The sequence below is a fragment of the Myxine glutinosa genome, chromosome 6, assembly GCF_964187855.1.
Source record: "Myxine glutinosa chromosome 6, kmMyxGlut1.1, whole genome shotgun sequence".
NCBI lineage: Eukaryota > Metazoa > Chordata > Myxini > Myxiniformes > Myxinidae > Myxine > Myxine glutinosa.
This window is the reverse complement of record NC_136266.1, coordinates 177,613,875-177,639,338: the sequence shown is the minus strand read 5'-3', so window position 1 is coordinate 177,639,338 and position 25,464 is coordinate 177,613,875. Positions and strand designations below refer to the sequence as shown.

At 46.9% G+C, this 25,464-nt stretch overlaps 1 protein-coding gene across 2 annotated transcripts in view; it reads right to left on the bottom strand.

The window, feature by feature from the left end:
- The window catches only part of LOC137428976 (glucosylceramide transporter ABCA12), a 182,589-nt gene that overhangs the window by 57,349 nt on the left and 99,776 nt on the right, over positions 1 to 25,464 (bottom strand). For both annotated transcript variants that reach the window (XM_078780893.1, XM_068118914.2), the window contains exons 24-30: positions 24,203 to 24,418; positions 18,027 to 18,223; positions 17,774 to 17,931; positions 17,013 to 17,234; positions 16,847 to 16,913; positions 9,828 to 10,170; positions 7,846 to 7,941 (exon numbers count right to left, since the gene is read on the bottom strand). In XM_078780893.1, the coding sequence (XP_078637019.1) occupies positions 7,846 to 7,941; positions 9,828 to 10,170; positions 16,847 to 16,913; positions 17,013 to 17,234; positions 17,774 to 17,931; positions 18,027 to 18,223; positions 24,203 to 24,418 (1,299 nt within the window). The remainder of the gene's footprint in view (positions 1 to 7,845; positions 7,942 to 9,827; positions 10,171 to 16,846; positions 16,914 to 17,012; positions 17,235 to 17,773; positions 17,932 to 18,026; positions 18,224 to 24,202; positions 24,419 to 25,464) is intronic.

Below are 25,464 nucleotides of genomic sequence, written 5' to 3'. Positions count from 1 at the left end.
AACAAAATGTTTTTCACTGCTATGCATTTCATGAATGTCCCCTAAACACCATACTAAAAGTATACCAAAATATATTTGGTGGAAAGGCGGCAAATTTGCATAATATGCAAATTAGCTGCCGCCATGAGGAAAAAATCAATTTTCCACAGTAATTCTGTGTCTAAGTATCCAATCATGAGAAATTAAGTAGTTAGACCCATATTTTCAGGTTTGATTATGAAAAGTTCATTTCTGGATCAATTATATGCATAAAATTCAATGAAGTATGCAAATTAGATGCCACCGTTATTCAAAAAAACCCATTTCTGCCAGAACTCTCCATCTCTTGACCAAATCTTGAGAAGTGAAATGTGTATACCCATATTTTCAAGATAAGGGAATATGATAAGTACATTTTTGGATGAATTACCAGTTCTTGGATGTCACTCATCATCGAGCTCCAGTCTTGATGAGTTAGCACAACTCAAACCTTTACACTCTCCACACATCCATGAGCATTCAAGGCCATCTTCTTGCATGCACATTTAGTGGTGCTGCACCCCACCTTGCAGTTACATCTGAAGATATCAGTAAGTTTCGGGGGCGCTGGTGGCAGATGAGTTTGCACTGGGAGTAACGGACCCTCGCTGATTTGATTTGTCCAACATTTCCTTTCCACTCATGAATTTGGAAGTACACTCTCAGACGGTGAAACCTTGTAGCCGCAGACGTTGGTGGCAAGTTCTGGGCCTCAATATATTTGATACTTTTCGCAACCTTCTCACAGAAACGCTTGCATCGTAGGGCATCAATACTTTCATCTTGATTTCCATTGTACATACATGCAAGGGCCTTCTCCCCTTCTGCAACTATATCATCCTTTGGTACATGTCCTTCCTGGGTAAACAGGTTGGCATGTTTCATGAATTGGATGTTGTTTTGGATGTCCTTCAGGGCAATAGCTTTGTCAATGCCATACGCAATGGATGTTGTGTCACAGCCCAGCAGGGCATGTACAAATTGCATTCTGTCACAGACATTCATTCCCAAGGTTGTCTTGGTCTATTTGATGTTCCATACCGGACGTTTCTTTGCGTTAAGTTTTGGCTCAGGCTTGAAAAATATGTCCCTTCCTTGCATGTCGGCATGGTATCAAAGAAGAATCAGCAGGTCTGTGTCGTCATCCAGAAATGTGCTTATCATATTCCCTTAACTTGAAAATATGGGTATACACATTTCACTCAAGATTGGGTCAAGAGATAGAGTTCTGGCAGAAATGTTTTTTTTGAACAATGGTGGCATCTAATTTGCATACTTCATTGAATTTTATGCATATAATTGATCCAGAAATACAACAACAGGCATTTTAAGGCCATTTTCCCTGCAAGAGCGGGGGTTAGCCATGTGGTCCCCATGACAATGTTCTCCATTTTGCCCTATTTTCTGAATCTCCCCTTGTTAACCCCCTTGCCCGCATTTCTTCTTCCACCATCTTTAGCAAAGCCTTTCTCGGTCTTCCCCGTCCTCTACTTCCTTCTACATTCATTTCCATCACTCTTTTCAACCAGTCACTTTCATCCTTCCTCAACACGTGCCCAAACCATCTCAACCTGTTTCTCTTCACAGCATCCATCACAGGCTCTATTCCCATCATCTTTCGCAATTCATCATTTGTCTTCCTCTCTCTCAACGATACTCCACACATCCATCGAACCATTCGCATTTCCACGCTTTCCAGCCTTCGTTGCTGCTCTACGTTCATTACCCATGTCTCACTCCCATAAATCATAACACTTCTCACACATGCAGCATACACCTTTCCCTTCAGCTTCAATGACACTCCCCTCCAGAATTGATCCAGAAATGAACTTTTCAAAATCATCAACCCTGAAAATATGGGTCTACCTACTTAATTTCTTATGATTGGATACTTCGATACAGAATTACTGTGGGAAATTGATTTTTTCCTCATGACGGCAGCTAATTTGTATTTTACGCAAATTTGACGCCTTTCCACCAAATATAATTTGGTATACTTTTAGTATGGTGTTTAGTGGACATTCCTGAAATGCGTAGCAGTGACAAACATTCTGTTGCAATTAGTGGTGGGTCGAGCCATAAAATTTGTTAGATTGACTGGACTAGGGTGGCAATTAATGCTGATGTTCAAAATGGTTGCTCTGTGTGATGGTGGTTGAAGAATAACCTGAAGCTGCATCTTTTCCATGGTGTTCTACCTCAGGTTACCTATCTAATCAATGCTGAAAAGTTGTGCAATATATATTTTAAAACGACAATGCTGTGTGTACATTCAAGCTCGCAGCAAACACTGCACTTTTGTCATTGGACAAAAAAAATAAAGGAAGGGAATGAAACAACAGGTAGAGTGTAGACCTGTAAGTATGAGGGCTGGGATATGGAGGGTTAAAGAGGATATTGTGGCGGACACAAAAGCCCACTGGCGTGGTGACATCATTCCACGCACCAAGTGGGCGGTGGCCACGCCCGAGGGGTAGGCGTGGCCTCATGATATACACCGGGCGACCAGCCCGGAGGAGTTGAGTGTTACAGTGTAGTCTTACAATAAAGACATTTATATGTTACCGCTTGTCCGCTTCCTCCTTGCTCACAAGCAGCGCGCGTAACGCCGCGCTTTACTGGTGACCCTCGACGTTGGATCTGCCGGAGCGATCCTTCCACACGCGACGCCATCGCCATGGCCGCCTTCGTCAAACTTCCGGAATTTTGGGAGGCTCAGGCCGAAGTCTGGTTCGTCCAGGCCGAAGCCCAATTTCAGCTTCGGCACCTCACCGGCGATGACACGCGCTACTGCCACGTCGTCGCCTCCCTCGGGCCCGGCACGGCCGCTCGAGTTGTGTCCGTCCTTCGCCACCCACCGGACGGCCACAAGTACGAGGCACTCAAGCGGCTACTCCTAGCCACGTTCAGCCTCACGGACGACGCACGGGCCGACCGCCTCCTGGATCTCCCCGAGCTCGGTGAGACGCGCCCGTCGGTCCGAATGGACCATATGCTGTCACTGTTGGGCGACGAAGCCCCCGGTTCGCTATTCCGGGCGCTTTTCCGTCGCCAACTTCCAGCGCAGGTTCGCCTCGCGTTGGCCAGGACCGGGCTAACGGAACCCCGAGCATTGGCGGCCGAGGCGGACAAGTACTTCGCCGCTTCGGACACGCGGGCGAGCGTTGGCGTGGCCGTCACGGCCTTCGACGCTGATGTTCCACAGCATCATCTTCTACAGCACGCTGAAGTTCAGCAGCATGCTGATACGCACCTCGTGAACGCCGCCACGCCCCGCCCACCGCCGCGGCGAAAACCGCCACCGCGGGGAAACCCGTCGACTCCACCGGCCTGGCGGAGCCAGCCGCGCTCCTCCAGCTCCACCACCTGGTGCTGGTTCCACGCCAAGTTCGGCCACGAAGCTCGGCGGTGTCATCCGCCGTGCTCCTTCAACGGGTCGGGAAATGCCCGGGCCGGCGCTCAATTGTGGCGATGAGCGCCGGCCGTTCGAGCAGCCTGCTGTTCATAACGGACACCTTCTCCGGGCGCCGTTACCTGTGCGACACGGGAGCGCAGGTGAGTGTCATTCCCGCCGGCACGTCAGACAAGCACGCCGCGGGTGGGGGCCCCGCGCTGCTTGCCGCGAACGGGACGCCCATCCGTACGTACGGAAAACGCTGCCTCTCTCTGCGGTTTGGAGGGCAGGTTTTCCGATGGACGTTCGTCACCGCCGACGTGCCCATGGCACTGCTTGGCGCGGACTTCCTGTGCGCTAATGGGCTCCTGGTCGACGTCAAGCGCAGACGGCTTGTCCAGGCCGAGACGTTCAGCTCGCTCGCGTGTGCGTTGCCCAGCTCAACGAGCGGCTTGCCAAGCGGCTTGCCGAACGATTCGGTTCCGGCCACGTTGGTCTGTACGCTTCCGGCAGCGGACGCATTCACCCGCCTCCTCGCCGGCTTCCCGGCCCTCACGCGGCCCACCTTCTCGGCGGGGGCCGTCAAGCACGGGGTGGCCCATCACATCCCCACCGTCGGGCCACCGGTCTACGCCCGGGCACGCCGCCTCGAGCCGACGAAGCTGGCGGTGGCAAAAGCGGGGTTCGCTACCCTGGAGCGACTCGGCATCGTTCGGCGCTCAGAGAGCGCTTGGGCGTCGCCGCTGCACATCGTGCCGAAGCCCGGCGGGGGATGGCGACCGTGCGGGGACTATCGCCGTCTCAATGACGCCACGACTCCCGACCGCTACCCCGTCCCCCACATTCAGGACTTTTCCGCCCGTTTGGCGGGCAGGTCCTTCTTCTCGAAGGTGGACCTCATACGCGGCTACCATCAGGTCCCCGTCAGGCCAGAGGACGTCCCGAAGACGGCGGTCATCACGCCATTCGGACTCTTCGAGTTCCTGCGCATGCCCCTCGGTCTGAAGAATGCGGCTCAGGCGTTCCAGCGACTGATGGACAGCGTCCTGCGCGACTTGGATTTTGTCTACGTCTACCTGGACGATATCCTCGTCGCCAGCGCGTCCCGCGAAGAGCACCTACGCCACCTCCGCACGCTCTTCGAACGCCTGGGCCAGCATGGCCTGATTGTGAACCCCGCAAAGTGCCGGTTCGGCGCCGCCACAATCGATTTTCTGGGGCACCGTGTCACCAGGCACGGCGCCGTCCCCCTGCCGGCCAAGGTGGAGGCGGTGAAGGGGTTTCCGCGCCCCCGCACGATCAGAGGGCTGCAGGAGTTCCTGGGCATGGTGAACTTTTACCATCGGTTCCTGCCCCGTATCGCCCAGCTCCTGCGCCCCCTGCACGAAGCTCTCCGAGGTAAGCCGGGCAAAGGCGACGTTACCTGGACCGAGCAGATGGACACGGCGTTCATGGGCGCGAAGCTCGCCTTGGCTAACGCCACCATGCTCGCGCACCCGGCGCCCGATGCACCGATCGCCCTCACCACCGATGCCTCGGACTACGCGGTGGGCGCGGTGCACGAGCAATGGGTGCGTGGAGCTTGGCAACCGCTGGCGTTCTTTAGCCGGCAGCTTCGCCCGCCCGAACGCCGTTACAGTACCTTCGACCGCGAGTTGCTCGGACTTCACTTGGCGGTCAGGCACTTCCGCCATCTGCTCGAGGGCCGGGCGTTCACTGCCTTCGTCGACCACAAGACGCTGATCTTCGCGATGGGCAAGGTCACCGAGCCGTGGTCGGCCCGGCAGCAGCGTCACCTCTCGGCCGTGTCCGAGTACACGACGGACATCCAGCACGTCGCGGGGAAGGACAACCCGGTGGCGGATTGCCTTTCCCGGGCCGTCGCCCACGCAGTCCACCTCGGCATCGACTATGCCCGGATGGCAGCGGACCAGGCCGCTGACCCCGACGTCCAGGCCTTGCGGACCGCCGTCACGGGCCTCCGCGTCACCGAGGTGCCGTTCGACGGCGCGGGCGCGGCCCTCTTGTGCGACGTCTCCCTCGGGCGTCCTCGCCCCATTGTGCCCACGGGCTGGCAGCGCCAGGTGTTTGACGCCATCCACGGCCTGTCCCACCCGGGCGCGAGGGCCTCCCAAAGGCTGATCGCCGACAAGTTCGTCTGGCATGGCCTCCGGAAGGCCGTCCGCGGCTGGGCCAGGACGTGCCTCGCGTGCCAGCGCGCCAAGGTGCACCGGCACACCCAGGCCACGTTGGCCCCGTGCACGGTGCCGGAACGCCGGTTTGACCACGTCCACGTGGACCTGGTGGGACCTCTGCCCCCCTCGCGGGGTTTCACCTACGTCCTCATCATGGTGGACCGCACCACCCGGTGGCCGGAGGCCGTGCCCTTGGCGTCGACAACGGCGGCCGATGTCGCGCAGGCTTTCATCGCCACCTGGGTCGCCCGGTTCGGCGCCCCCTCAGACATCTCATCCGACCGCGGCCCCCAGTTCACCTCGGAGCTCTGGGGGGCGGTTGCGCAGGGGCTCGGGGTCCGGCTGCACCGAACCACGGCCTACCACCCCCAGGCTAACGGCCTGTGTGAGCGATTTCACCGCTCATTGAAGGCCGCGCTCCGGGCCACCCTCCGCGACGGCGGCTGGGTCGACAGGCTCCCCTGGGTCCTGCTGGGCCTCCGGACGGCGCCCAAGGAGGACCTGCGCGCATCCGCGGCGGAGTTGGTCTTCGGGCAACCGCTGCGGGTGCCGGGCGAGTTCCTCCCCGACTCCACGGCACCATGGTCCGTGGCACAGCAGCGCTCCGCTCTGCAAGAGACCGCCCAGAGGTTCGCCCCGGTGCCAACGGCATGCCACGGGCACCCACCGACGCACGTCGCCCCGGAGCTTCGCACGGCGGAGTACGTCTTCGTCCGCCACGATGCCCTTTGGACACCACTGCGGCCCCCGTACGACGGGCCTTTCCGCGTGCTGGAGACCGGGGCGAAGCACTTCACCCTGGACATCGGCGGTACTCCTGACCGCGTTTCGGTAGACCGCCTCAAGCCGGCCCACCTCGATGTGGACCATCCACCGCCAGTGGCCCGACCCCCACGTCGGGGCCGCCCTCCTGCGGGCGGACCCCCGGCACCGCCCAGCCCCGCCGCCACGGCGCCCCCCGGTCCTGCACCCATCCCAGGGGCAGCCAGGGGCATCCCACCTGGTATCCCTGCACCCCGGACGCCGCCGATCGCCAGGGGGCGCTTCGGCCGGGTCATTCGTCTGCCCCGCAAACTGGCCCTCCAGGTGCGCGGGAATTCTGGGGGGGCGCGTGTGGCGGACACAAAAGCCCACTGGCGTGGTGACATCATTCCACGCACCAAGTGGGCGGTGGCCACGCCCGAGGGGTAGGCGTGGCCTCATGATATACACCGGGCGACCAGCCCGGAGGAGTTGAGTGTTACAGTGTAGTCTTACAATAAAGACATTTATATGTTACCGCTTGTCCGCTTCCTCCTTGCTCACAAGCAGCGCGCGTAACGCCGCGCTTTAATATAAATAATTTCAGGTAGGGATTGGTAATGACAGGAGATGGTGATGCACCGCTCGCTTGAAGACCCGAAGATGGTGGTACATCATAGAGAGCAATTGGGACTGCCTCCGGAAGGCAGTTCCACAAACAGGAGAAAAGAGGAATGAAGGAGTAGAGGTGGGTGGTCGGCCTGGATTTTGGAATTTAATCAGGACAAGGTTACTGGAAGAATGTGTACATCCTGGATGAATTGAGTGAGGGCTAAGAGAGCAGAGGGAACTAAAAAAAAGAGGGGCAGTAAAAACAAAGAGAGCACCAACCCGTCTGTGCTGTGAGAGCAACAGGCCGAGTGCTTCGTCTTCATTGTGGAAGCCACTACTACCCAAAAAGAAGCCTTGAGCCATTTGTTAAACCCACAACGTCACATGGGGAAAACGCTTGAAAATCAGGATTTTATTGACTTCACCCACAGTGTGTGTGAGTGTGTGTGAGTGATCGTTTTAAGGCCATTTCCCCCGCTAAAGCGGGGGTTAGCCTTGCGGGCCCCATGACAATCATGGTTCCCTGTTTGAGGCAATGTTTTTATGGCCGGATGCCCTTCCTGATGCCAACCCTTAGTCGCCTCTTACGATGCGCAAGGATACGGTGTACCTATTCTAAACCGGGGTACACACCGGGATCATTCATCCCAGCAAGCTGGTACTCAATTTGCCGACCTAGGAAGGATGACAGGCTGAGTAAACCCCCCCTGGCGTTAATTCAGCGATCGACCGGGATTCGAACCCAGGACCCTAGGATCCCAAGCCGGCACCCTAACCGCTAAGCCAACACCAGGGTTTGACATCACCCACAGTAACCAATCAAAACAATAAATAAAGCTTCTCTGGTTAAACCCTTGATCGCATCAACCGCAACTGTGACTCTACCTTGATAATGAATTGTTGGCGCAGCTTTGGCCAAATGTGGGGCTGCACAGAAGTGCGGTGACGAGGGCGTTGGCGGTTGGACTGCTGCTGTTTGAGCTGTGGCAAGGACACAAAATGCAGAAAAAGTGAAATTTCATCGGGCGTGTCCCATGTATTATAAATATTTATTTATATATTTATATTTATCTATACAGTCACGTGAAAAAGTAAGTACACCGCATGTAAAGTTTTGACTTTTTCAACATATTTCAACATACAGCTATTTAATCTTCATTTCAACAATATTGAGAGATAAAGGTGATATAATATAACAAATATCATGAAACATTTACATTTTGTAGTCCATTGTATAATTTAAATAAACATAAATGCAAATTTCGCATGTGGAAAAAGGAAGTACACCCTTGGCTCTACTAGGTGGTATTGCCCCTTTTGGCAGAAACAACCTCAAGTAGGCATTTCTTATAACTGTCTATCAGTCTGTGACATCGACTGGGATAAATTTTTGCCCTCTCCTCCATCCAGAATTCTTTCAGCTGTGCGATGTTTGAGGGGTTTCTTGCATGCACAGCTCGTTTCAAATCCCCCCACAACTTCTCGATGGGATTTAGATCCGGGCTTTGACTTGGCCATTCCAGAACCCTCCATTTCTTTCTTTTCAGCCATTCCTTGGTGGATTTACTGGTATGTTTAGGGTCATTGTCATGTTGCAAGGTCCACCTTCGGTTGAGCTTCAACTTTCCGACAGCTGGCCTCACATTATCCTCAAGCACCCTCTGGTACAATGAAGAATTCATAGTGGATTCTATGATGGTGAGCTGCCCAGGCCCTGATGCAGCAAAGCTGCCCCAAACCATAATATTTCCACCACCATGCTTTACAGTTGGAATCAGGTTCTTGTGGTCAAATGCTGTCTTTGGTTTTCGCCAAACATGTCTTCTGGTACTGTGGCCAAATAGCTCGACCTTTGACTCATCTGTCCAGAGCACATTGTTCCAGAAGTGCTGGTCTTTGCCGAGGTGTTCATTGGCAAACTTTAGTCTTGCCCTGATGTTCTTTCTGGACAGCAACGGTTTCCTCCTGGCACACCTCCCATGTAGATCAAATTTGTGCAGCCTCTTTCTAATGGTAGACTCGTGAACTTTGACATCAACAGTGGCAAGAGCTACCTGTTGGTCCCGCGATGACATTCTGGGGTTCTTGGAGACTTATTTCAGCATCTTGCGGTCTGCTCTCGGGCTGAACTTGCTGGGTCAGCCTGGCCTGAACAAGTCGGCAGTTGTTTGGAATCTTCTCCACTTGTAGATGATCTTCTGGACAGTCGACTGATTGATTTCAAATTGTTTGGAGATCTTTTTAAATCCATTCCCAGACTCGTAGGCATCTATAACCTTCTTTCTGAAGGCATCAGAGAGCTCTTTTGATCTAGGCATGGTGATGCCGCACACTTCAACAACAAAGAGCAAACCAAACTAAATGTCTGAGGTTTAAATAAGACAGGTTCCTCCAAGATCCTCTCTAACGATGTTGTAATCATTTGCACCTGAGCTGCTGCACCTGATTCTAATTTTAGGTATTTGAAGGAGTGATATATGTAGGAGTGTACTTATTTTTTCCACATGCGAAATTTGCATTTATGTGTATTTAAATTATACAATGGACTACAAAATGTAAATGTTTCATGATATTTGTTATATTATATCACCTTTATCTATCAATATTGTTGAAATGAAGATAAAATAGCTGCATGTTGAAATATGTTGAAAAAGTCAAAACTTTACATGGGGTGTACTTACTTTTTCACGTGACTGTATATATATATATATACCTCCAGGCCATCCTGCCAGCCAATACAATAGTAGTTAAATGGTATAACATGATGAATTAACAATGGTTAAAGAGAGTGACATGAAATTGATAGATGATGCAAGATGATGTGTGGTTCAGCCTGCCCTACAGAGAATACCATATGACGTTCAAACCTGAAGAAGGTGTAACCAGAGTAGAGATCAGGTGTGAGACGTAGACTTGGGTAGTTACGAATCCCTGGCTGAATTGTCACAAAGGCCATAGCAATAATGACCAGCAGCACAGGGAGAAACAGGGTCATGAATGCTCCCTTCCAGTCCCGACGCCATCTGTGTAGGCGGAGGAGGAACAGGCCAGCCACCTGCTGCGCCATTCGCGACAGGCCTGTCAGCCGTTCCATTGCCTGTTCTGGGGGAGCCGTGACTTCGTTGCATTCCAATGTCATACATGAAGAGTGCTTGGTGCCATCCACATTGGTTTCCCTGGAAGTTTCCTCATAGTTTGCAATGCCATTAACTGCAAAGATGACACAAAATAATTTCGTATTAGATACAAAATGTGTGATGGTCTATTGTTACGGCCAAAGAGGTTATATTTGAGATATATATGTATGTATATATATATATATATATATATATATATATTATATATATATATATATATATATATATATATATATATATATATATATATATATATATATATATATATATATATATACATATATATATACATATATATACAGTCACGTGAAAAAGTAAGTACACCCCATGTAAAGTTTTGACTTTTTCAAAATATTTCAACATACAGCTATTTGATCTTCATTTCACCAATATTGATAGATAAAGGTGATATAATATAACAAATATCATGAAACATTTACATTTTGTAGTCCATTGTATAATTTAAATACACATAAATGCAAATTTCGCATGTGGAAAAAGTAAGTACACCCCCACAGTTATCACTACTTCAAATACCTAAAATTAGAATCAGGTGCACCAGCTCAGGTGCAAATGATTAGAACATCGGTAGAAAGGATCTTGGAGGAACATGTCTTATTTAAACCTCAGACATTTAGTTTGGTTTGCTCTTTGTTGTTGAAGTGTGTGGCGTCACCATGCCTAGATCAAAAGAGCTCTCTGAGGCCTTCAGAAAGAAGGTTATAGGTGCCGACGAGTCTGGGAAGGGATTTAAAAAGATCTCCAAACAATTTGAAATGAATCATTCGACTGTCCGGAAGATCATCTGCAAGTGGAGAAGATTCCAAAAACTGCCAACTTGTTCAGGCCAGGCTGCCCCAGCAAGTTCAGCCCGAGAGCAGACCGCAAGATGCTGAAAGAAGTCTCTAAGAACCCTAGAATGTCATCACGGGACCTACAGGTATCTCTTGCCACTGTTAATGTCAAAGTGCACGAGTCTACCATTAGAAAGAGGCTGCACAAATTTGATCTACATGGGAGGTGTGCCAGGAGGAAACCTTTGCTGTCCAGAAAGAACATCAGGGCCAGACTAAAGTTTGCCAATGAACACCTCGGCAAAGACCAGCACTTCTGGAACAATGTGCTCTGGACAGATGAGTCAAAGGTAGAGCTATTTGGCCACAGTACCAGAAGACATGTTTGGCGAAAACCAAAGACAGCATTTGACAACAAGAACCTGATACCAACTGTAAAGCATCATGGTGGAAATATTATGGCTTGGGGCAGCTTTGCTGCATCAGGGCCTGGGCAGCTCACCATTATAGAATCCACTATGAATTCTTCATTGTACCAGAGGGTGCTTGAGGATAATGTGAGGCTATCTGTTGGAAAGTTGAAGCTCAACCAAAGGTGCACCTTGCAACATGACATTGACCCTAAACATACCAGTAAATCCACCAAGGAATGGCTGAAAAGAAAGAAATGGAGGGTTCTGGAATGGCCAAGTCAAAGCCCGGATCTAAATCCCATCAAAATGTTGTGGGGAGATTTGAAACGTGCTGTGCATGCAAGAAACCCCTCAAACATCTTAATTTGTTGTTGAGTAAATTATTGCAAAGTCAATTCTCATTGTTTTTTGTTCAATTAGATCACCTTATCCATAGATACTGTATAAATGAAGATCAAATATTGATATGTCCACATGTGTTAAAAAGATTTTTAAAAACATTTCATCGGGGGTATTTCCTTTTTCCACATGCAAAATTTGCATTTATGTTTATTTAAATTATACAATGGACAACAAAATGTAAATGTTTCATGATATTTGTTATATTATATCACCTTTATCTATCAATATTGTTGAAATGAAGATCAAATAGATGTATGTTGAAATATGTTGAAAAAGTCAAAAGTTTACATGGGGTGTATTTACTTTTTCATGTGACTGTATATATATATATCATATTGTTATACAGACTTGGCATTTAATATGGAATCTTTTTTTTTCTTGACTTGGGTTTACTTTCTGAACTCAGTATATCAATCTGGTGCGTTTCTTTTACCCTTCGGTGATGTCTTTGTTGAAAGAACCATGTCACTGATTGTCTTTCGCAGCAAGAAGTCAATAACAGGATTATATCACAGGACAGGTACATTTGACGTTTGGCTTCACAATCGGGTATATAACGGTTGTTGCGTTCTGTATTAGTGGAAAACAACTGCTGCACGTCTACAAAAGTTATTGCCGCTTCCTCTGGAGATGGTCCGTCAACTTGACAATGCTGTTTGTCATGGAGTGGTGGCTTTACGAAATTCTGGCATGAAACAGCATGCTATTGCTCGGCAGTATGGCATCACTCAAGGTCTCAAGGTCAGGTGTCAAAGATCCTGAAACGAAATGCTCAGAGGGGTGTCTCTACTCCAATACCGAGGCCAGCAGGTCCACGCAGAACCACAAGGAGAGATGATCGCCAGCTGCACCGGTTAGTCTGTAATGGCCATACCAAGTCAGCTAATCGGCTTCGGGCTGAGTGGCAGCAACTGACAAATGTGACTGTATCCAGAAGACTAGTCAACCAACGACTGGTTCAAGCAGGCTATCGTGCCAGGCGTCCCCTGAGAAAGCCACGCCTGACCAGACAACACAGCCAGCGCCGATTGCAGTGGGCCAGAGAGCACCGTCAATGGCAGCCAGGACACTGGAATCACGTGACCTTCAGTGACGAGTCTAAATTTCTGGTCTATCGTCAAGATGGCCGCGTCCGAGTGCGCAGACAAGTGCATGAAGCCCACAACGAAGATTGTATAGTGCCAAGAGTCCAAGCTGGAGGTGGTGGGGTGACGGTTTGGGCTGCTTTTCATGCAGGGGGCAAAACTGACCTGGTTGTTCTGAATGGAAACCTGAACCAGTTCAAGTACAGGGTCATTCTGGAAGAAACATTGCTTCCATTTGCTCATGCAGCCTTTCGAGGAAACTTTGTCTTCCAAGATGACAATGCACGACCTCATCGTGCTCGCATGATCCAACACTTTCTTGCTGACCATGGTTTAGAGCATATGGTGTGGCCTGCCATGTCCCCGGATATGAATCCGATAGAGAACGTGTGGGCAGAATTAACGCGTCAAATCGACAACTTGGACCAGCAGCCGACCTCTGTGCATGAATTGCAGCAGGCAATTGTCACTGCATGGCAAGCGATTCCTGTCCAAACCTTGGCAAATCTCGTGAACAGCATGCCTCGACGTGTACGTGCTCTCCTGAATGCTCGTGGGGGTTACACGAAGTACTGAACTGTAATTTTACTGTCCATAATCCCAGTCATAATTTAACTTTTGTTTTTGTTGAATTTTTTTTTGGCTTATGTGAAAAATAAAGAGATACTTCTGGAAAACGTACAGAAGTTTAACACAGTACTGTCCGTGAATTGAGTTCGATATCAGTTTACATCACTTTCAAAGATCAATTTATTTGCTTCTAAATGTCAAATGTGGTTTTTGTTTCTTTTAAAGGTCACATTAACAAAATCTAGAATAATTTCAATATAATTCCAATGAACTTTTGGTTCTAAGTCATCTTGAAAAGTAAGTTCACCCCCACAAAAAAAATATTCCATATTAAATGCCAAGTCTGTATATATATATATATATATATATATATATATATATATATATATATATATATACATATACATATATATATATATATATATATATATATATATATATATATATATATATACACATATATATATATATAACCAAATAAATAAATTAATATATATATATATATATATTGTTATATATATACAGTCATCCCTCGTTTATCGCGGGGGTTACGTTCCAGAACCCCCCGTGATAGGTGAAAATCCGCGAAGTAGAAACCATATATTTATTTTATTATTTATATATATTTTAAGCCTTTAAAAACCCTCCCCATACTCTTATAAACCTTTCCCACGCTCTTATAAACCCTTTCTACACTCTTAAACACACTTTTGAGACCCATCCTTACGTATTAGAAAAATACGCGTGATTCTTTGTCTACTCATTTATAATGCGTATTTTATTTCGATTTACTGTAATATTCTTTTAATATAGGTTTTAATTAATGTGTTATATTTTTATTTTTATTATTATTAATTTTTTAGGCTAGAAAATGCTTATTTTACCACAAAAATAATTCAAATAAAAAAAAAAAAAATACCTATAGGCCGCAGAATCCCGCGATGTAATGAAAAATCCGATATATAATTTTACATATACTAGCGAGAAAAACCCGCGATGTACTGAAGCCGCGAAAAGTGAAGCGCGATATAGCGAGGGATGACTGTATATATATATATATTGTTATATATTGTTATATATATATATATATATATATATATATATATATATTGTTATATATTGTTATATATATATATATATTGTTATATATATATATATATTGTTATGTCGGTTGGGTAGTGACGACTTTACACCAGGTATATTTGTATAGGTAGCCTGCTACGATTGTCGTGTAGAAACCACCATGTAATAAGTACCTGCTTAGCCTGGATGTCGGATAAGTTGTATATCTGTCCCTGTCACGAGGGGGCGGGGCATGTTAACCAGGTTACGGAATATGGATAAATTATCCCTTGTACGTCTTACCCTTGGTGATTTATCCTTTGTCCCAACTTCCCGCTGCCTTCAACATATCTCCCACAACTCCCATCGGCCCTCCTGCTTTTCTACTCTTCGTTGCTTTTATCGCTTCCTCAACGTCCTTCTCAGTTATCTTCTCTGCCGGTCCTAAAACTGGGTTACTCTCGATGTTGCCATCCCATTCATTCTCTGCATTCAACAGCATTTCCATATATCTCTTCCATCTTCCTTTATTTCCATCTGGGTCCACAAAGATTTGTCCCACTTCATCCTTCAAGCAACTCACCCCCATCACATCACACCTCTCTTTCACTATCTGCTTTGCAATCCTGAATCCTGCTCTCTGGCCCTCTTCCGAATCCAAGCGTTCTCCGAACAATTTCCTACATGCCTCCTGTGCCTTTGCTCCCTCTTTCTTTGCAGCCTTCTTGGCTGCCTTATAACTTTCATGTTCTGCCTCTTCTGCCCCTGTACCCTTCGCCTTCTGCCATTCATTGAACTTCTTCCTCTTCTCATCAATCCTATTTCCAACTTCATCATCCCACCACCATGTTTCCGAATGCCTCGGTGGTCCTTTAGTCCATCCACGTACCTCACCAATGGCTCCCAACAGACTATATTTCATTGACATCCAACCACTTTCAATCTCAACCACATCATCCTCTACCATACTCAGCCTCTCTTTTTATGCCTCCCTCACTGTCACCTCCTTCAACCTCCACACCTTCATTCTTGGTTGGTACTTCACCCGCCGAGGTCTCCTCGCATCTTTCACCCTTATGTCGCAGACAACCAAGTGGTGCTGTGAAACAGACTCCTCCCCCGGGATCACCTTTGTGTCCCGGTGGTGCCCCCTATCTCGCCTGCGCACCATCACGTAGTCAACGGTTGTCGTCGACCCACCTAACGTGTATGTAACAAGCTTATTATCCGATTTCTGGAACTGAGTATTACAAATCAACAAATCAGCTCCATCAGCAAACTCCAAAATCCTTTCACCTTCTCCATTCCTCACACCGTGAACTCCCTCAAAACCGTCCATACTCCTTCCCACATGTCTATTTAGGTCTCCTCCTAGCACAACAACTGCGGAGCATATCACGAGATGACGTTCACCAACAGCTTTCCAATCATCATTTTCACCATCATCAACCTTTCACTCACTCCAGTCACACTCACCACACTGTCTTCAAACTCCTCAGAAAACAGGACACCAAATCCATTCACGCCCTCCGGGTACCCTTGCCACACAAACTTGTATTTCTGTCCCAGCCTACCCTTCACCATTCTCACACCACTTCCCTTCCATCTCGTCTCCTGCACACACCATATGTCCACTCTTCTTCTGACCAATACTTCCACCACTTCTCCTGATCTCCCTGTCATTATCTCTACATTCCATGTCCCAAACCTCAGAAACCGATCTCCACGTGGAGCATCAGACGTTTCGTCATCATAAATGGAGTGATTTCCACCCTTGCTTCGATCGGGTTCCCCACCTTGATTTTTGACGAGAGGGAGTGAGGACCCCCACGGGGTACTTCGGGCTGTACCCTGCCCATACAACACAACAACAGGCATTTTAAGGCCATTTTCCCTGCAAGAGCGGGGGTTAGCCTTGCGGTCCCCATGACAATCTTCTCCAAATTGTCATGGCTCCCTTTTTGAGGTAATGTTTTATGGCCGGATGCCCTTCCTGACGCCAACCCTTTGAGTCGCCTCTTACGACATGCAGGGATATGGTGTACCTATTCTAAACCGAGGTACACACCGTGATCATTCATCCCAGCAAGCTGGTACTCAATTTGCCGACCTCGGAAGGATGACAGGCTGAGTCAACCCCCCTGACGTTAATTCAGCGATCGACCGGGATTAAAACTCAGGATCCTAGGATCCCAAGCCGGCACCCTAACCGCTAAGCCAACACCAGGCTTTGCGGTACAAATCTTGTTGCGTATGCGGCACAAATCTTATAAAATCCTTCTCCGGCCTACAGATGATATTCATCGATGTCATCTATATCCTTAAAGCATTTTCCACCCCTCCCCATGGATGCGACACACAAACTTTGTTCCGTACCAGTATTCAGAATGATCAATGCAGTTAAGTGTTCCATACAAACTTACTGTGGGGTTTCTCAGTATCGTTGACATAGTTTTCTTCCTCTTCATTATCAACCATTCTCATAAACACCTATAAAGACAAGTATTTTTAAACCATGTACCCCTCCCTCATCTATAGTTGGCTAAACAAACATTTAAATCACAATCATGTTGTTTCCATTATACTCACGTCTTCCAACGTGGTATTGGTAATCGAAAACGAAACCAGGCCCAGGTCCTGAAGCTTGTTTTGCAAGTCTTGGAAGAGAGCTTGTCCACATCTCGGCTCAGTGAGGAAGTATGCAGGGAGAGCATACATCATTTGAGATTTGGAATCCTCCAACAGCTGTGCCGCAGGAATATGAGTGCAAATCAGGTTGGTCACACTCTCTGTGTCGCAAGACAGGGCTGCCTGGAAAGAAAAGGATGAAGAAACAACTCAAAAGGATTTACCCTTGGCCAGATAGTGTGAAACGAAAGGCCAGAAAAAGCAGCAAATCAATGAAGCAAGTGAAGCACATGAGTAGGCCAGGTTGAACGCATATTAAGACAACTAACATCTCACAACTATTGGGGATGCTTCTTCACGGTGGTTGTATCCACCCGTCCCCCCCAATGCAAGTTGGGGACCCAATCTTCCCCCATTCTTCTCTACTGCCTGAATTCGTCAAGGTAGTGCGGTCGTAGTCAGAGTGCCCATCGGTCCCCATGGATCGGCCTTTTCCCTCTTGTCTCTTTTCTCTCTAACTCTGTTGTGGCTCTAACTACGTGAAAGCGGGGGTACACTCTCCTGGATGCGGGTAGGGGGGGACGGGGACGTGGTCCCTGGGTTGCTCCTGCAAGTTTGATAGGCCTCATCCATGCCACAGGCTTGTTCGGAAGAACTTTCCGGGGCGATACAACAACAACTAACATCGTAATGGACACTCCAACTCTCTCTCCAGTACCAACCTGCTTTGCTAAGCTCAGCATGCTGCCCTGGCCATAGTTTTCCTTCAGCTCGAGGAGAGTTCCACAGCACGTGAGGCACCCCTGTTTCAACACAGCGATACGATCGCTCAAGACCTCTGCCTCATCCAGGTGATGCGTAGATAAAATAATCGTCCGGCCTGAAGAATTACACGAGACAAAGTTTTGTGAAGACAAAGTTTCATTTCAAAAACTTGTAAAGTGGGGCTGAAATGCTGGGGCAAATGTTTCTTACCAACCCGGTGGTTCAAAATGACATCCCAAATTCCACGTCTGGAGCATGGGTCTATACCACTTGTAGGCTCGTCTAGAATAACCAGTGATGATCCTCCGATGAAGGCAATACTGATGGAGAGCTTGCGCTTCATGCCACCCGAAAGTTTGCCTGCCAATTTGTTCTCATGTTCTTGTAGGCCCACGTTTTTCAGAAACCTTTGGTAAATAGGACGTTCAAGTGAAATAGGCAGAAGTCATCCAGAAATGATTTTGATAAGGAACATTTGACAAAAACTATTGCTATAAGGGTTGATCGAAACAAAACCATTGATAAACATGATGATTAAACAAATTTCATTCAAAGGGACTTCTATGTCTGGTGAAATCTATCTATATGTATGTATGTACGTATCCACCAGGCCCACTTGAGGAGAAAGAATCCGGACCAAGCAGCGTCAACCAGATTCCAGTGCGACACGTGCGGGAGACCGTGTGCAACTGCGGCTGGCCTCGCTGCGCTTCTCATGCTCGCCACAGGACATGATAACCCAACAGAAACCAACCGAATCCTGTTCATGTGACTTCCATTATCGTGTACAGTATGTACGTATTTATGTATGTTTATGTTTGTATGTATGTATGTCCGCTCTTCACACATTGGTTGGACAGCTGACACGACACCACCCACAATTGTAATCTGGAATACTTGACCCAAAGTACCCAGAGGAAACAAAAGACTCCCCCCCCCCCCCAACCCCATGGAGGACCCAAATGACCCCCAAGACCCATAGGACCCAAAATACCGAAAAGACCCCAAGGAACCAAATGACCCCAAGGACCCAAACGACATTGAGGACCCAAACGACCCCGTGGACCCAAACGACCCTGAGGACCCAAAAGACCCCAAGGACCCAAAAGACCCAATGGACCCCAAAGACCTCGAAGACCCAAAAGACCCTTAAATAACCCAAAACACTGAAGGCCGAAAATATCCCGATGGCCCAAAATACCCCAAGGACCCAAAAGATGCCAAGGACCCGAAGATGCAAAAGACCCCAAGGACGTAAAATACATTGAGGACCCCAAATAAGCTTAGCAGCCAAAAGACCCCGATGACCGAAAAGACCCTGAATATCCAGAAGATCCAGAAGACCCAAAAGACCAAAAAGACCCTCAAATACCCCAAAGACCCAAAATATCCCAAGGGCCCCGAAAACCCAAAATATCCTGTAGACCCAAAAGACCCAGAGGACCCAAAATTCGTAAGGCTGAGGCTTCAAACTTTGGCACACTCACGACGCTGTACAGTCAAATAAACGTTTCCAACCCATCATTTTTGACGAGCTTTTCTACTAGTGTTCATAAAAAAATATAAAGGAAACAAGAACGGCTCTCAGTAGAGAACATACCTCTGTCTGGTTGGCCCATATCACTCAATGGTGAAGAATCACTTAAAAGATTCTACTAGCTGGATCCGGATCTTCACCAAAATTGAATCGATTCTTCTTTGTCACACACACAACCTGTCCACCAAGTTTCGTCCAAATCCGTCCATCACTTTTTGAGATATCCTGTTATATGTTGGTTTCACCCGTATCACTCAATGGTGAAGAATCACTTAAAAATTAAATAATTCTCATATCCGAAGCCATATTCAGATCTTCACCAAAATCGAATCGATTCTTCCTTGTGACACACACAACCTCTCTGCCAAATTTCGTCCAAATCCATCCACAACCTTTTAAGATATCTTGTTCACAAACAAAGAAACAAGAAGACTTTATGCCGAGCACGATATTTGCAAAATCGCTCCCCCCCCCCCCCCCCCCCCCATCACAATAGGTGGCAGTTTATCCAGCAAATTGTCCATTTCATCAAGATCAAAATTAACAATCTCGATCAAAGCTCAGGTTAATTCGATGAAAAGTGACAATTTTTCAGATGAAAATTGATGATTTTGGAAGTTTGGTCTTGGGTTGACCTTTGACCCTTTGACCTCAAAAATATTTTGTTTCCTAATTCAGTGAGGCAATACGCAAATGCTGTTCAATTTTCAAGTCAATTTCCCGAAAATTGACGATTTGCAGATTGAAATTGAAGATTTTGGAAGTTTGACCTGAGTTGACCTTGACCTTTTGACTTCAAAAATAGTTGGTTTACATATTGAATTAGGCACTATGCAAATGCTGTTCTATTTTCAAGTCAATCGGATGAAAATTAACGGTTTATCAGATAAAAATTGATGATTTTGGAAGTGTGACCTTGAGTTGACCTTTGACCCTTAGACCTCAAAAATAGTTTCCCAATTCAGTGAGGCAATATACAAATGCTATTCAATTTTCCAAGTCAATTTCCCAAAAATTGACAATTTGCAGATGAAAATTGATGATTTTGGAAGTTTGACATGAGTTGACCTTTGACCTTTTGGCTTCAATAATAGTTGGTTTCCATATTGAATGAGGCACTATGCAAATGCTGTTCTATTTTTTTTAATTTTTTTTTTGTATACAAGATCGAGGCTCGTGAAAGAGCTAACATTAATCACACAAAAAAGTCAAACCGACACATGAAACACAAAAAATAAGGGGAGCGGTAGACAAGATGGGGAGAGAGGGGGAAGGACACAAACACAACATTTGAGAGCAGGGACATCGGGAGAAATGTGGGAGGGGGAGGGCTTGGGGGGAGGTGAGAGAGGTATAAAACATATGAACACTGCAAGGACTTCCAGGAAAGAAGTTGAAATTTCCCCAAAAAAAAAAGAAGTGTATCTGGGGTGAATTAGCGGGGGCAGAAAAGATCAAGGTTTTGGATGGGGGAAGATAAGAGATGGTGGTGAACAGCTGTTTTAAAGACCTGGAGGGAGGTGTGGGATTGAAGGGAGTGGGGGAGTTTATTCCAGAGGTGGGAGAAAAGGGGAATGAAGGAGTGAACGTGAGCAGAGAGCCTATATTTTGGCAGTTTAACCATAAGAGGGTTGCAGGCAGATCTTGTGCGACCTGTAGGAATATTTGGGGGACAGAGCCCAGAGAGAGCTGGAGGAGCAAGGCCGGAGAGGAGTCGGTAGAAGACAGAAAGACCACCCAACCTGCTTACGGTGAGTAAGTGAAAGGCCCTCGGAGTTAACTTAATCGCAGGGGATTCCAATGATTCTGAAAGCTTTGGCGTCAACAGCGTGAAGCCGAGCTAGGTGTGAGGCAGGAGCACCAGCCCAGAGGGGGGAACAGTATTCCATTGAGCTGCGGATGAAAGCCTTGTATGTGGTGAGGAGCTCAGGAACGCCAAGGAAGGACTTCGCACGACGGAGGATGCCCAGTCGGCGACTGGCTTTGGAGGCCAGCTTGGAAATGTGGTTTTCCCAAGAAAGATCATGGCAGATAGTGAGACCCAAAAGCTTGAGCGACAGAACTTCTTGGAGAGGATTGTTGAGAAAGTAGATGGGAGGGTTGTCCAGTCGGTCTTTTCGGAGAGACATTGTAAGAGTGTGAGATTTTTCAGGATTGAAAGACATGTTCCACTTGTTTGACCAGTCTGTGATTTTGTCCAGGTCTGCAGAGAGTGAGGAGGCTGCAGACTGCCGATCTGACGGATGATGAATGGAGCGGCAGACAGTGGAGTCATCAGCAAAGAGATAGAGAGGATTTTCCAGAGAGTCGGAGAGATCATTGATGAAGACCAGAAATAGCACAGGGCCCAGAACACTACCTTGGGGAACTCCAGCCAGAAAAGGAAGGGGAGATGAGAGAAATCCATTCAGGGCCACATGTTGCCTATGACCAGAGAGGAAGTCCGCAAGCCATGAGTGGAGATTTCAATGGATACCATTGGAGGAGAGTTTGGTGAGCAGAGCTGGGTGCCAAACCGTATCGAAGGCACGTGATATGTCAAGTGAGACAGCTCTGATTTCCTGTTTGGCATTGAGGACCTCCATCCATTGCTGAGACAGCAGAAGCAACATGTCCAGAGTAGAATGACCTGGTCTGAATCCAAATTGATGATCAGAGATCAAGCCATTGGAGAAGAGGAAGGATTTGATATCCGAAGCAATGATGGATTCCATGACTTTGCTGATAATTGGAAGCAGGCTGATTGGTCTGTAGTTGCAAGGATCTGTTTTTGCACATTTTTTGTGTAAAGTGGTAATGTTTGCTGATTTCCAAGATGCTGGCAGATGACTTTGAACAAAAGAGAGGGTGAAAAGAACAGAGAGAGGGTGAGATAGAGCAGCAGAGCAGGATTTTAGGACCTGTGGGCTGATGCAGTCTGGTACAGTTGCAGAATCAGAGTTGAGGTTTGACAAAAACTTCTCCACTTTGTCAGGAGCGTTTTCGATTTTAAGTCTAATTTTAAGTCTTTTTCAGAGATTTTAAGTCAATCGGATGAAAATTAACGGTTTGCATATGAAAGTTGATGATTTTGGAAGTTTGACTGAGTTGACCTTTGACCTTTTGACCTCAAAAATAGTTGGTTTTCCACTTTAGTGACTCAATATACAAATGCTGTTCAATTTTCAAGTCAATCGGATTTAAAATGGCGATTTTAGAAATGTGACCTCCAGATGACCTTTGACCTCAAAATCAATAGGCTTCTCAATTGTGACGACCTATATAACAAGGTGAAGTTTCATGACGATCGGTTTAGAATTGTGACCTGTAGGCCGGTGACAAACAGACAGACAGACAAACAGACAGACAGACAAACAGACAGAATAGCAAACGCAACCGACCAATATACTTGAAGAATCTTCGATTTTGCAAGTAACAAACAAACGGACAAACGGACAGACAGGGACGAAAACATAACCTCCATCCACCTTTGGTGGTGGAGATAATGATAGACGATGCTTTCTTGTCTATCTGTCTACTTGTCTGTGAGCATGATATCTTAAAAAGTTGTGGATGGATTTGGACGAAACTTCGTGGTGTGACAATGACGTGTGAGAATGACGAATTGATTCGATTTTGGTGAAGATGCAGACCTAGCCTATCAGTGGGATATAAAACATAAATGTTCAGCCTGGTGGAGGTATGCACTCTACTGAGTGCCATTCAAGTTTCATAATGAAGTAGTGTGCAAAGGAATAAAGTAACAAACAAACGGACAAACATTGCCTCCCCCCCCTTCACATGCCTCCCCCCCCAAAGCCCTCTCCCTCCCACAGATCTCTCGATGTCTCCATGTCTCTCGGTCCCTGCTCTCAAATGTTGTGTTTGTGTCCTTCCCCCTCTCTCCCCATCTTGTCTACCGCTCCCGATGTTATTTGTTTTATGTGTCTGTTTGTCTTTCTGTGTGATAAATGTTCGCTCTTTCACGAGCCTCGATCTTGTATACAAAAAAAAAAAGAAAAAGAAAAAAAAAAAAAAAAAAAAAAAAGGTCAAAGAAACAATGAATTTCCTTGAATGAGGTGGAAAATGTGTTGTTTTTGACTCCATTAATTATTGACTGCCCTTTATTTTTTTTGTATATTGAATCGAGGCTCGTGAAAGAGCTGACATTTACTTCACAAACAAATCAACCAGACAAACAAAATATATAAAAAGAGGGAGCGGAAGACAAGAGAAGGGGAAGCACACAAACACTTGAGAGCACACAACATTTAAGAGCAGGGAGATGTGTGGGAGGGAGAGGGCTTGGGGACAGGAGGCGTGGGAAGGGGGGGGGGGGGGGGTGGGAGAAGTATAAAACACAAGGACACCAAGGACTTCCAGGACAGAAGTTGGTATTTCAAAAAGTGGAATTGGGGTGAAATTATCGGGGATATAAAAGATCAAGGTTTTGGATGGGGGAAGATAAGAGATGGTGGTGAACAGCTGTTTTAAAGACCTGGAGGGAGGAGTGGGATTGAAGAGAGTGAGGGAGTTTGTTCCAGAGGCGAGAGAAAAGAGGAATGAAGGAGTGAAGGTGAGCATTGATTATTGATTTCCTTTGATTATTGATTGATTTCCTTTGATTATTGATTTGATTGATTATTGATTGATTGATTATTGATTGATTATTGATTATTGATTTCCTTTGATTATTGATTGATTTCCATTATTGATTATTGATATTGATTATTGATTTCCCAACTGAAAATCCGTTCAGCTCTGAGTGGGAATGTTTTACCGAAACTTCTGTTGTAATTTTAGAAAATGCCATTTTTCAGACTTACAAACTTTCTCAAAAGCAATTGCTCATTAAAAAGTTGGACTTACTCATTAACCTCATTCTCTTTTTCCTTCTTGGAGGAAAATGGTGCTTTGAGATGTCTGTATAGCACAAGATGATCCCTGACGGTGAGGCTTGGAAAGAGAATATCTTGCTGGAGGCAAACTCCCAGGGTGGATTTTGAATCTTCGTGGCCATTCTCCGATTGATTTTTCACAAACACGTAGCCTGAGCTGGGCTCATACAGGCCTGTCAGAAGTGCTCTGTGTCAGGTGAGGAGTGAGGAGGGGGGAAAATAATGAAAAAAAATTAATGAAAGTAAGTATTAAATTTCCAAAATTCCCAGCATTTAAATCTTCAAAGCAAGCGCAGCACTTGAGGTGTATGTTTAAAACGCAAGCGACTGAATTGTCATTGTCACTGGGATTTGACAATCAGAAATGGATGATTGCGTTGTCTTGCAGCAGATCATTTTGTGTTTTTGTAACTGCAACTTATTTTTTAAGACGAGAAAAATATGCACAGGTATCAAAAGCCAGGGTACCTGGTCAGATTAGAATAAAACTGGTTTGTGGCTTCAGCAGGTGCTTCTATTAAGGATACTCAATCTTTTTGAAGGGATGTTCAGGTGACAACATTATTTAAACTCACTTGAAAAAAATAAAAAATGTTCATGTCTTTTCTTTCTTTCCCCACCAGCCCCCAGTCAACTCTGTCAGCTTTCTTTCCCCACCCAATATCATTGACCAGTAATTGTGACCGGGGGAGGGACACATCACAGCGGGGGATGCTCGTCAGTGGCTATATAAGCCAGCCGTGGAGAGTGAGTCGGTCAGGTGAGAGTTTGTCAGTGACTCGCAGTTGGTGAGTCAGTCAAGGATGGGGTCAGCACCGGAGATGAGGCAAGCGAGAGCCAGAGGCGGAGAGGAAGTGGAGTCAGTCAGAGCAACAGGAAAGGATGAGGATGAGGTCGGTGCCGACCTGAGTTTTGCAATCGGCTCAGGTCGAGCGTGTCACTGCATGAGCCATTCAGCTGCAGCAGGAGCCAAGGGTCCCATCTTGTAAACCAATTGGCACCTCACAGGCACTTCAAATTGAAAACACTGCTCCACATTCACCTTCATTTTTCTCTGATTCTTTAATATTGACTGTGTTCTTGAACAAGTCTGTGCATGTTAAGTTCGACTAAGATAGAGGCACTGGCCTTCTTGCCATTCTGGGTTTTCTTCTTTATCTTAATTGCATTGATTCACTGATCCTGGTGGTGCACCTGGTGCTGGTGCACAAACAGCCTGGTGTTGGCTTAGCG